The sequence below is a fragment of the Anolis carolinensis genome, chromosome 4 (assembly GCF_035594765.1).
Source record: "Anolis carolinensis isolate JA03-04 chromosome 4, rAnoCar3.1.pri, whole genome shotgun sequence".
Taxonomy (NCBI): Eukaryota; Metazoa; Chordata; class Lepidosauria; order Squamata; family Dactyloidae; genus Anolis; species Anolis carolinensis.
In genome coordinates, this window is record NC_085844.1 from 52305649 (window position 1) to 52318044 (window position 12396).

At 38.1% G+C, this 12396-nt stretch overlaps 1 protein-coding gene across 2 annotated transcripts in view; it reads left to right on the plus strand.

Annotated features, from left to right (window-relative positions):
• LOC100564656 (opsin-5) overlaps window positions 1–12396 on the plus strand; it is a 71883-nt gene that overhangs the window by 38796 nt on the left and 20691 nt on the right. For both annotated transcript variants that reach the window (XM_062980419.1, XM_003223528.4), the window contains exons 4-5: window positions 8499–8626; window positions 9984–10318. In XM_062980419.1, coding sequence (XP_062836489.1) covers window positions 8499–8626; window positions 9984–10318 — 463 coding nt within the window. The remainder of the gene's footprint in view (window positions 1–8498; window positions 8627–9983; window positions 10319–12396) is intronic.

The window sequence follows — 12396 nt, forward strand, 5'->3', positions numbered from 1 at the left end:
CCTTTTCATGGCTTTGGGGTGCACTAAAAGAGGAGCAAGGAATTCAGTTAGAAATACTGGTCTTTCAAAAACCACATGTGATCCCTTACATCACTTGGGCAATGACTGGTGTTAATCCCTTCATGGATGGCTCCTTCTCCTTGACTAGATTGGACCCGCATGATAAATTCCCAATGTATTATTTTCCTTTAATTATTTATTTTCTGGACAAAAACATATTTGGATAGATTCACTTTTTTGAGATATGGAACTCTTGTCAATATTTTAATTATGGCCTCTTACCCAATGAAGCTGATGGAGTTTGTGGCTGACAAAATATGAGTGGGCATTATTACATAAGGAAATGAGAAAAAGAGGCTTAACTTTCTGAGAAAAGTTTCCTACTTTAGTAAAGAAGCCAGGGTAACAACAAGGAAAAAGTTAAATCTTAGAGATTTTGTAGTTACCATTCATTGTTCATTTCTGTGAATGTTCTTTGCATTGAGCAATGGCAGTATCTTGTCTGTTGCCCCCCCCCCCCCAATAAATGTAGCCCACCCTTTTCTGTTTTGAAAATAATAACTGTTATTTATGATAGCTCGTGAAATTAAAGAAATTTCCCTTTCACATATTATATTTAATGGATAATATAAATAAATAATGTCTAAAATGTATTGTATTTGCTCGCAACCAGCCCATGAGGATATTTGTTTGGACAAAAGCTTCTGGAATGCTCCAGTAAATACGTGGTATGGGTGATAAATTTCATAACATGAAATTGATCCTAATTTTAAATATCTGACTTTTATTCATGCCACAAAATCTGAATTGCGCTGCTCTACCAGTTTGACCGATTCATAAAGCTACCTGAGTTAGACTGATTTTATTAGCTTCAGAGAGGATCAGATAGGATCAGATAGACTCAGTTTGATTTGAGAGAGAAATAACTGGGAATATGGATATGAAAAGTAGTGTGTGTGTGTGTGTGTGTGGGGGGGGGGGATCCGACAATGACCTTAAGAGGAAAATGCCAAGTATGTGATGGACAGGGTTAAAGAAATAGAGGAACTAATCTTTGCTTATTGCTACCGCTAGCTTGCAATCTGAGAAAAGAAACACACTGGCACTCTCCAATAGCAAGGGCTATTGTGTGTGGTTATTGGACTTGTGTAACCAATTACCCTATAATTCTTTGTTTGTTTATTCGGTTTAGTTCTTTATAGGAAAACATTGATAGAGTTTTGGCAAGGATTTGGGCTGTGGATAATTTTCATTTGACTGAGCTATTTGAATCTTTAAAAAATCCTAAGTTTTTGTCTTGATTATTGTGTGAAATTATTAAATTAATAAAGCTCATACATTATTACTATATTGTATAGTGAAACCTCTACTTAAGAACTCCCAACTTAAGATTGTTTTAGGATAAGGGCCATCACTCAGCCTGGGTTTCACTTTGATATAAGAGCAGCATTTTGAGTTAAGAGTTAGCGCCAGAGTGAGCATAAACACAAGAGTACAGGGCTTTAGGGCTTCAAGGGAGCAGCCTCTATGCTTTGTGCCTCTGTGCTTCTGTCTCTTGTGCTCTTGTCCACTTTGAGAAGCTTTGGGTTAAGAGATTTTGTGTGGTTTTTATTTTTGCTATGTTTGACTTTATGAAGAGATAGAGGGAGATAGAGCAAGAGAGGGAGGAAGGCTGGAATGAGTAGAGTATGAACAAAATGATGCTTCTGTCTCTTCACTTTTGTGCAACTTTGTGTTTCTACCATTTTAAAGTTGATCTTTCTTTTTTAAATTGCTTTATGTGCATGTGCATTTATACATTATTTGTTATTTATAAAGTACATTTTTACTAAAAAAAATCTAACCAAAAATGGGGGTGCTCTGGGGGTGGCAGAATGAATTCATATCATTTTGAAGCATTTCAAAAGGAAAATATAACTTGACATAACAGTGTTTTGAGTTAAGAGCTTGGTCACAGTACGAATTAAACTCAAGATATCACCATATTTTTAATTGTTAAGATGGAACCAAGCAAAACATCTTTGCCCCCTTGATTGAGCAAGAAAGCATTATATTTCACATCCAGTTGTCTCCTCATTTGCTAAACTTCTGTATCATTAATTTTTCTATATTTTCTTCTTACCCTTCAAATCTATTACTTAAAGATTGATTCAGTTGAATTATTGATCAATTTAGCTTAATAAAATACGAGACATCTTTGCAACACTTATATAAATCAGCATGTCTCTAGAGTCAGAGGAACGTGCACTCCTTTGACTTTATACCCAGTAAGACATTGGTTTGTTGGTGCTTCCATCCCAAGTAATACTTAGAAGGGTTCAGGGTAGTGGTACTGGTAAGAAGCACATTGTTATTATTAGGAAGGCTTTATTTGAATTTAAAAAATCAGAGGCACTTGAGTAACAGCAGCAGTGCAATGACAAAGATAGCCCCTGAGATAGAAGACAGGCATTATTTGGAATACTTTGCTGCATAGTAAGGATCAAAAAAGTGGTGCTAAACTGCTAAGGCTTTTATAACACCAGCCTTCATGTCTTGCTGCCCAGCTCTGCCTGTGGGAATTCAGACTGACTGCCCTTTTTGCTGCTGTTCTTCAGCTGTACAAGATGAGGTAATCTAAGCACTATAGGAAAATGTCCCACCACTAGGGAGATAGTGCCAGGACAAAGGCAACATGAACTGTCAGGACTGAGCAGCAAACAACCTTTAAAATTGGAGTGTTGTGTGGTTCCTCTGATGATGCAAGCCACAGACACAGGTGAAGCATTGGGAGAAAGTGCTGTTAGAACACAGACATACAGCCGGAAAACCACATAACACTCCAATGATTCCCGTCGTGAAAGCTTTAGATAATACAGCCTTTAAAATTGTTTTGTTCCTTGGAAAAACAGCAGCATGTATTGGTGGCTACCACAAAAGACCCCTGTTTGAAATTTGGCAGAATTCACATTTTCTTTAAGGTCTACTATGCCTCTAATTTTTATGCAGATGTGTAAAAAGAGCACACACACACACAAACACAAACACACATATCTATTCATTTTGCTTTCCTAATGAAAGTTGATAGGGAGAAATCATGATCCAGTTTTCAGAGTTTCTGTTCAGATTGAGAGTCCATGTTGGATTGAATTAGGCTAGATCATTTAAAACCACATTAGTCCAGATCTGAGCCAGCAAATTTAACTGCAAATCAAATCATGGTTCCTGTTCACAGCCCTACTTCTGCATAACTCATGATGTGAGTGGTTAAAATGTCAAAGTGCTCATGCAGTCATGCTTTTTTGACTTCTGGCTTTCATCATTAGTGGTTTGAACATGTATGACTGAAGCTACCTTTTAAGTTGCTTGATGGTGCTTCAAACTTCCTGCATTCTTTAAAATGCAAAATATAAAATTGCATTTTGGAATTTTGATCTGTACATGTATAAAACCAAACAGATATTGATTTTTTTTCTAACTTGCTTTTTATGACAGCTTTTTCCTCTGCAGCCATCAGCTTTTAGATCTCATTGACCTGCAACTCCCAGCATTCCTCCCCATTGGCTGGGCTGGCTAGACCTAATGGGATTTGCAGTTCAATAACATCTGGTGGGTTCACTTTACCAGCCCTTGTTCTATAATTGTTCTATGTGACTATATGCGTGTCATACTGTTTTTAAGCACAGAGGATCTATGTCGAGATATGTGGCCTGAATTTATAATGATCTTTGAAGGTGTAGGAACCCCGAAGAAATCAGAAGGCATGCATATTTCTCAAACACATAATGTTTTGCTGCTGTCATGGCCAAATGCAGCAGATTGATTGCAAAAGAGAGTCTGGGCCAGGAGCTGAAAACAGGTTTCTAGAATAACTAGAAAGAATTTGTGTGGAATTTGAATGTGTCTGGAAATACATAGACTAGTGGTCAGCTAAAGAACTATTTCTAGGCCACCAAGGAGCAGTGAAGGAGGTGTAAGACATTGATACAATAATGAGTTACTTTGTATTTCACCTGGATCTCTCACAGCGATATACTGTACAGTGTTCCCTCACTTATCGCGGGGGTTACGTTCCAGGATCACCCACGAAAAGTGAAAATCCGCAAAGTAGGGACACTATATTTGTGTTGCTTACAATCTCACTGGCAAGCAGCGTCTCTGTCCCCTCCTCATCTCTCAAGCACGCGCATGCCTTGTGAGGCGAAAACAAAGCTGCTTCAGCCTCCCTTTATCTTCCTTCGGTTTCCCCTTCCTTCCTTCCTTCCTTCCTTCCTTCCTTCCTTCCTTCCTTCCTTCCTTCCTTCCTTCCTTCCTTCCTTCGGCTTCTCGTTAGGAAGGAAGTAGAAAGAGGGAGTTATAATATTATTTTATGATTTCTCCTATTATTTTCATGTTTATTAAAAAACCGTGAAACAGTGAGTCCACAAAAAGCGAACCACAAAGTAGTGAGGGGGAAAAGGCTTGCAGCAGTAGTGAAGGGAAATAATAAATGAGAGAAAAGGTGCCACTAGTATGCATTTGGTATGCATGTAGGAGCAAATAGTTAATTAATGATCAGCTAACAAAACTACAAGCTGCTGCTATTTAGGAACAATATCTTTTCCTCATAATAGATCCCCATTGTCTTCTTTATATCTTACTTGTGGAAATTGTTACATAAGTCATTATCTTGTCCAAGGAAAGGAGAAATAAATGATAAAAAAATCACATAATCTTTACCAACAGTTCCCAAGATTATCTGAGAAAGTTATGGAACTAAACTTGTGTACATTCTTGATATTACTATACCCTGAAATCAGAGCCGGCCCTAGGTAATTTTCAAGTGTAGGTGAACAGAATTTTGCCCCCCCCCCCAAAAAAACCAATCGCTCAAAAATAAAAGTATTGCAACATTCCCACTTGCCTCAAACAGACAAGAGCTCTTTCTCCCACCCTGGACATTGTTCCACAGATAAATAAACCCCACTTGCCTTGCTTCCTGAATCCTACAGACCAGAAGTAGGGAACTTTATTTTTTGATTTTATTTTATTTTTACATTTCCCCTCTTTTTATTTTATTTTTTTATTTTTTCTTTTGGCGTTGCCATGTTTCTTTTATCATATATATGTAAAACTTGAATAAATAAATAAATAAATATATTTTTAAAAAGAAGAAAGTTTGATAAAGCTATATGAAGTTATCTGGACTAACTCTGTACCCACATATTCAACCATCAATAGCTTAAAAATATTTTTTTAATCCAAAAGGACACCATTTCACTAATCCACTGGAGACATGATAGTTACCTTTTTGCCAGATGACTTGAGAGAAAAAAGGGGGAGACTTGAGAGAGAAAAAAGGACCTGTCCTGACAGATGACCATTCAGCCTCTGCTTTAAAAATACACCAGAGAAGGAAACTTTCACAGACTCCCAGGCAAGGAGATACAATTAGAACCCTCCCGACAGATGGCCATCCAGCCTCTGCTTTAAAAAGACACCAGATAAGCAAACTTCCCCAAACTCTGAGTCAAGGAGATACAATTAGAGCCCTCCCAATAGATGACCATTCAGCCTCTGCTTTAAAAAAACACAAGATAAGCAAACTTCCCCAGATTCTGAGGCAAGGAGAAAAGACGGATATGGAACAAGACCCTCCGAATCTGAATAAGGTGGATGAAGACGAAGACAAATTGGGATAAATATAAGGAACGGAAGAATTACAGCAAGAATAATGTACGTGAAGAAACGAAAATTTGAGGAAATACCAAGTATAGAACATTGATGAAATAAAATTTTGGAAATAATGGAGTTTGATAGATTAATGTTTTAAATGAAAGAACACACAGGGTGACCTGAGACTCCAACAGATTGGAGATTGTTCAAAGAAGGCATGTATCAGTGCCAGATAATTAAGCAACGAAGAAATGAAATTTAAGAAGGAAGGAACGCGAATCAGACTAAAGGAAAAGGAAAGGACAAAATAAAGAAAGATAAATATCAACAATACCACAAACTAGAAGAATACACAAAGATGAAGATTGGGAAGTCAAGAACCCCCCTCTCCCAACCATTCTACCCCTTGTCCCATCCCTACCCTTCTACCTTTTCCATCACCTGGCATACCTGAAACATCTACCCACACTTACCATACTCCCTTATAGATTTTTCCTACTATCCTATCATCTCTATTGTTCTCCCACTTTACTTGTAAAAGAAAAATTTCCCTTCCCCCTTCTTTTTTATTTTCCCTAATAAAAAATATATTAAAAAAAAACACCAGATAAGCAAATTTCCCCTGACTCTGAGGCAAGGAGATACAATTATAACCCTCCCAATAGATGGCCATCTAGACTCTGCTTTAAAAAAGCACCGGGAAGGAAACTTACCCAGACTCCCAGGCAAGGAGATACAATTAGAAACCTCCCTATAGATGGCCATCCAACCTCTTTCTCCCACCCTGGACCTTCTACAGATATATAAACCCCACTTACCTGGCTTCCAGCAGACCTCACAACCTCTGAGGATGCCTGCCACAGGCTCCGGAGGGTGAGCCACAGGTCCCGGGCAGCCCAGTGTTCACCGGAAGGCCCAGTGTTTGCCAGAGCACTGGGTGGAAGGCCCACGCCGGCCCGAATGCGAAGGAGCCGGGGGGGGGGGGGTGGCGCCATCTTTTGGGGACCTCAACTGCTTTTTGGGTGATTGGAAGGCCTGCGTCACGCGGATGGGTGGCGCTCTCCTGGGGGCTGCGGTGGCGGCATGGGCACCTTAACGGCACCCCCTGGAACAATGTGCCACAGGCGGCCGCTTCATTGGCCTCGCCGGTGGACCGCCTCTGCCTGAGATTCATCTTTTGTGAATTACCTTTTTGAAAGCTCTTCCTAATCAAAACTTGAGGGAGTTGTTGTGGTTGTTCTTCTGTATGGCCCATTGTGCATTACCTGCTCAATTATTTCTTGGAAATTGATAAACTTTTAAAAGTTAATTGCTGTATCAATAGTTACAAAGTTTAACACTAGAACTTGCAACGTTGTAAATATCATTAACATCCTCCATAATTTCAACATTTTCAGAACTTAGTTAAATAAGTTTTAAAGTCTGTAGAATTGAGACATCACTACAACATGTTCAGAAAGTACATGATAGGCTTGAAACTAAACAGGTATATCAGCTCTTCCACACTAAACAATCATTGGCTTTTAAAAACATTTCAACTGCCTTGGCTGTATTTTGTGTAATCTTGGCATTTGTAGTTTGGTTTTGGTAGTTTGGTATTCTAAATATTCCACCACACTACATTTCCAAGGATCCCATAGGGTCTAAATGGCAACTAAAATGGTCCAGATTACTATAACTGTGTTGTATGAAAGAGCCGTATTAGTCTATCAGTGCTTTAAAAAGGTGACTATCTGGAGATCATAAGTATTTCTTTTTGTTCTTCAAGTCATTTTGGATGTATTGTGACCCTAAGGCAAATCTATCATAGGATTATCTTGTCAAGGTTTTGTCAGAGGGGGTTTGCCCTGATCTTCCTTTGGGGCTGAGTGTAAATTGCTCAAAGTCACTTCCAGCTCCATGCGGGGATGTTAGAGAAATCTCCCACAAGGATGGTTAAAACATCAAAATATTTGGGCATCCTCTGGGGAATGTCCTTGCAGACAGCCAGTTCTTTCACACCAGAAGCGACTTGCAGTTTCTCAAGTCGCTCCTGACATGGGAGAAAACTCAGTGTGCTTCCAATCCCCCCCCCCCCCCCCCCACACACACACCTTAGGCTTTGCCTGCCAGCGGTGGGTGGGCCAACTGGACTACTTCAGTGCTGGCAACAGAACAATGTTGATCACCACCTGTGACCCTAATTTGGAGTTGGAGAGCAATTTGTATAGTACACACCTCTGCGTCCTCCACCACCTCAGTGTAATGGTTCTTAAGAAAGCCATCTCACTCTGAGTAAAAGTAAGGAGCTGTTGAATCCTTACAAAATACTAAAAGTCTTAAAATAAATTGTGTATAATTTATTTAAAAGCTCTGTTCCATTCATTATATTTTTGCTATATTAAGGATCTGTCGGGTCACCTGGCCAGGATCTTTCCAGAGATCTCTGTTTGGGGCTGCTACATTTCCTTTTGTTTTGTTTAATTTATGAAGCAACAGGATTTCGCCTGTGACTTCATGGCAACTGTTTTGTTTCAATTTTGTTGGACAGGTGAGGCCATATGACCTTATGGACTAAGCATCAATTATAATCAGAGCTATTGTTCTCAAAAGAACCTCAGACAGATGACTATGTATAAGATTAATAGGATTCTGAGTGATAATAGAATAGCTGGTGAAATCAAGGGAAACAATTAAATGCTTGATCATACTGAGGTATAAATATTCAATAATATTCCTGTACCTTCATATTACATAAGGATCAGAGCTATTGTTTCTATTAGAAACTGTGTAAATTGCTGTTGCTCAAATGACTGAAAAATAATAGAAAAATGCTAAAGAGCTTTTGGAAGTTAATACCTGTTTTTATCTGTTCCTTCCCTCAGGTGGCTGTTTGGGCAACAAGTTTGTTTATTCTATGCATTTTGTGGAGTGTTTTTTGGAGTCTGCAGTCTAACTACGCTGACACTACTGAGTATAGTGTGTTGCCTAAAAATTTGCTTTCCAGTTTATGGTAAATATACTTTCTTTCCTTCTCTTATCAGATGTTTTAAGAAACAGACCATACAATTACAAAATGTCCCAAAGTGTGTTGTAATACAAATATTCGTTCTAGTCATCTGCTGCCCTTTCATATCTCAAAATTATAGTGCTGTGGTTCCACTTTAACTGCCATGGATACATCCTCAGAAATCCTGGGATTTGTAGTGGGTGAGGTACGAGATATCTCTTTTTGAAAACTCTAAAAAGAAAAGAAAAAGAAAACCCAACTGTAAATCTCAGGATTCATGGCAGTCGTGGTGGTTGAAATGGAACCTCAGCATTACAGTTGTGTTGGGTAAAAAGCCCCCTGATTTGGAACTGATTTATTTCAGGCTTGCTGGAGCCCTCTTGTTTTTGAGAACTATAAAAAAGAAAATAAAACCATATTTGGCTGCATAGATGTAGGATTCTGTTCGGAGCAAAACTTTAGGAAGCTGAGATAATAGTGTATTTCCTATAGCAAAGCACATAGAAGAATCTAGAAACAATCTACAGACCCACTAAGAAAATCAAACAAATGCTACGTTCAGCAAAATGTAAGAGGGATCCTCTCACCTCTGCAGCAGTTTACTGTAAACCATGCAGCTGCGGACAAGTCTACATAGAAACCACCAATCAAAGAACATGAAAGGCACTGCAGACTAACTCAACCAGAGAAGTCAGCTATAGCAGAACACATGATAAACCCACCTGAACACAGAATATTATTTGACAACACAGAAATTCTAGACCACTCTAGCAACCATTATGTCAGATTACACAGAGAAGTCATTGAAATCCACAAGTATGTGGACAATTTCAACAGAAAAGGGGAAATGATGAAAAAAGGGTGGGAGAAAAAAACTTTTGTCTGTTGGAGGCAAGTGTGAATGTTGCAATTAATCACCTTGATTAGCATCGAAAAGCCTTGCATCTTCAAGGCCTGGCTGATCATAAAATTACCTTGGAGACATAGAAAATCCTAGACGTTCTTTCTAGAAATTGGAGTAAGTTGACCATAGAGACACACTGGAGGATTTAGAATTTCCTAGAGAGAATTTTAAAATTAAATCCATGAATAATCGGTTCTACAATACCCCTCCACACAGTACCACAAGGTTAAAGGGATGACTATATAACATAACACAAAGGTTCCTTATTCCCAATATAAAAAATACCATAAATAACCCTTATTTAAGACACTATACAGTAATCCGTTCCTGTATGCTTATTACAACATCTGTCCCCTGTGTAATAAATGCCATTGTTTTGATTTGTGTATTTCTAACCAATTACATTATTGGAAGCAACAGCTCTCTCATGTTTTTAAATGTGGAATTTTTTTTCAGGGAACAGATTTAGACCAGGACATGGTTGGATATTGATAGCCTGTGCTTGGGTCTACGCAGCCATTTTTGCCTTTTCCCCACTAGCTCACTGGGGAGAGTATGGAGCAGAGCCTTATGGTACAGCATGTTGCATTGATTGGCGTATATCAAACATGAAGAAGACAGCCATGTCTTACACTACTGCCCTCTTTGTCTTCTGCTACATCATCCCCTGTGGAATAATTATTACTTCCTACACTCTTATCCTGATTACTGTGAAGGATTCCAGAAAAGCAGTGGAACAACATGCCTTGGGACCCACCAGGATGAGCAGTGTGCACACCATTACAGCCAAGGTATTCAGATGTTTCCGTTCTTTTTGAAAAGCTGTTCTGTACATGTAAGCATTGCTTTGTCAAAGATTTCAAGTAATATATACACCTGTATGTATTGTTGATGGCCAGTTTGTTTAACTCTGCAGTATTTTTTCTTGAGATATAATCACATAATAATGAGAGGCATTAAACATACAGTAGAGAGTGAAGCATGTTTTGCCAAAAACATGTCAGGGGTCCATGGAGATTGCTGTTTTGGGAAGCAAGCTTCTTTTATCTCTGATCACTGATTAAGAGATATGATTACTTTTAAAATCATTTAAACTTTAAATACCCTGGCTAGAACTGAAATGTGCATTTTAGGTTTGAAAGCTGTTGCATACAACAAAGCGGTGTTTCGTATTTCTGATTGGAAATATTTTATCTTTTTTATTTATACCCCATCTTTGTTCCCATTTAAGAATGCATTTAAATTTTGAATACCCTACACAGGTTTGAAAGCTGTAGTGCAAAACTGAGCAGTGCTTTACAATCTGTAAATGATGTGCTATACTAGACTCTGTCCCATGTATGTAGCCCCAAAAAATGTTGAACTCCCAGCTATACGATTCTTCCCAGATTTATATTTGGTCTTCTATCTGAAAAAGTTCATCTGTCTAATTTAATGAATCAAGCAGACTGGTGCTTATTTATACAAGTCTGTCTTCATAATAATAGCAGGCTACACCATACATGTCTCGCTGTATTTTAAGATCCGATGTCCAGGAAGCATGCTTACTATTTATTTATATATTGGGAGATTCTCAGGATGGCATGCTGTAAAACAGCATTGCAATTTAAGATTTCATAATACCAAACATGGTTATGTTATTAATGTATGCACACTTCCAATCTTCTCTAAGCATTTCATGCTTATGCTTCATGAAAAGGAAACAGATGCTTCTACTCCACCTGCACAATATTTGCAATTCATGAAGGTTGCCAGAGAGGAAAATATATTCTTGTCATTGGTCTTCTGACCAAGGGAAATGTTGAGATTAATTCTGCTTCCCATGTGGATCACTTGAATAACATGAAATTCCTATGACGTAAAATCAAAACATAAAGAAAACAATGTAGGATATTTATTTATTCTATTTATGTATTTTACCATCACAAATATGAAGACATCCATAATACAACAAAGTATGTTATATATCATCATATTAGATTTTACTTTTCTTGCGAATCTGCTGATTATTAGTCTGCTGGATAACTTACATCATAACATTTGGGAAATGTAATAAATAAAGAAATAAATAGCTTAGACGTCTTGACAAATGGAGAGGGAAACGTGAAAAAGTCAAAATTCCATACCGGTAACCTTGAAACATAATAAATATAAATTTTTACTACTTCAAAATATAAGAAGAGGTACATGCCTCTTGATTCCCCCTTCGCATAAAATAAAAACTTTTTTTGCTTTCCGTAAAAGCAGAGATGTTGGATGATATATGTTGGCTTCAGTATATAGCTCTGTCGCCTTTCCAATTTTAGTTCTATTTTATTCGATTTGATTTGCTGTTGATCCACTCCTTTGGGCTTCATGAAAATCTATCATTTGCTAAAATATATGTGCTTTTCTTTTCCATTTCTGGCTGAATAGCTTAACCATTGGTTCATCCCATCGAGTACAAGGTCTGCCCAAGTCTGCTTATGGTCTCTTAGTATTCAGTTTGTTAGTCACCTTGTCCATTGGTTGTCTTTGTTTGTGCTATATGCTCTGTCCATCTTCTTTTTGCCTCATAGATTTCATTAACCATGTCACGTACCCTGGTTCTTTGACACAGCTCTTTATTGCTGACTTTACCTCTTATTATCATGCCACATGTCCTTCTTTCTATCGCTCTCTGAGTCACCACCAGTTTTTCCTCTTCTAACTTCGTTGTTGCCCATGTTTCAGATTCATATACCATTGCCAGCAAAACTGTAGTGTTGAAGATATCTGCTCTGACCTTCATTCGCAGCTTAGCATCTGTTAGCATTGTCCAGTTTCGATTAAATGCCATATAAGTCGCCTTTCGTCTTCTTGCCCATTCTCCTTTTGCCAATTTATTTTA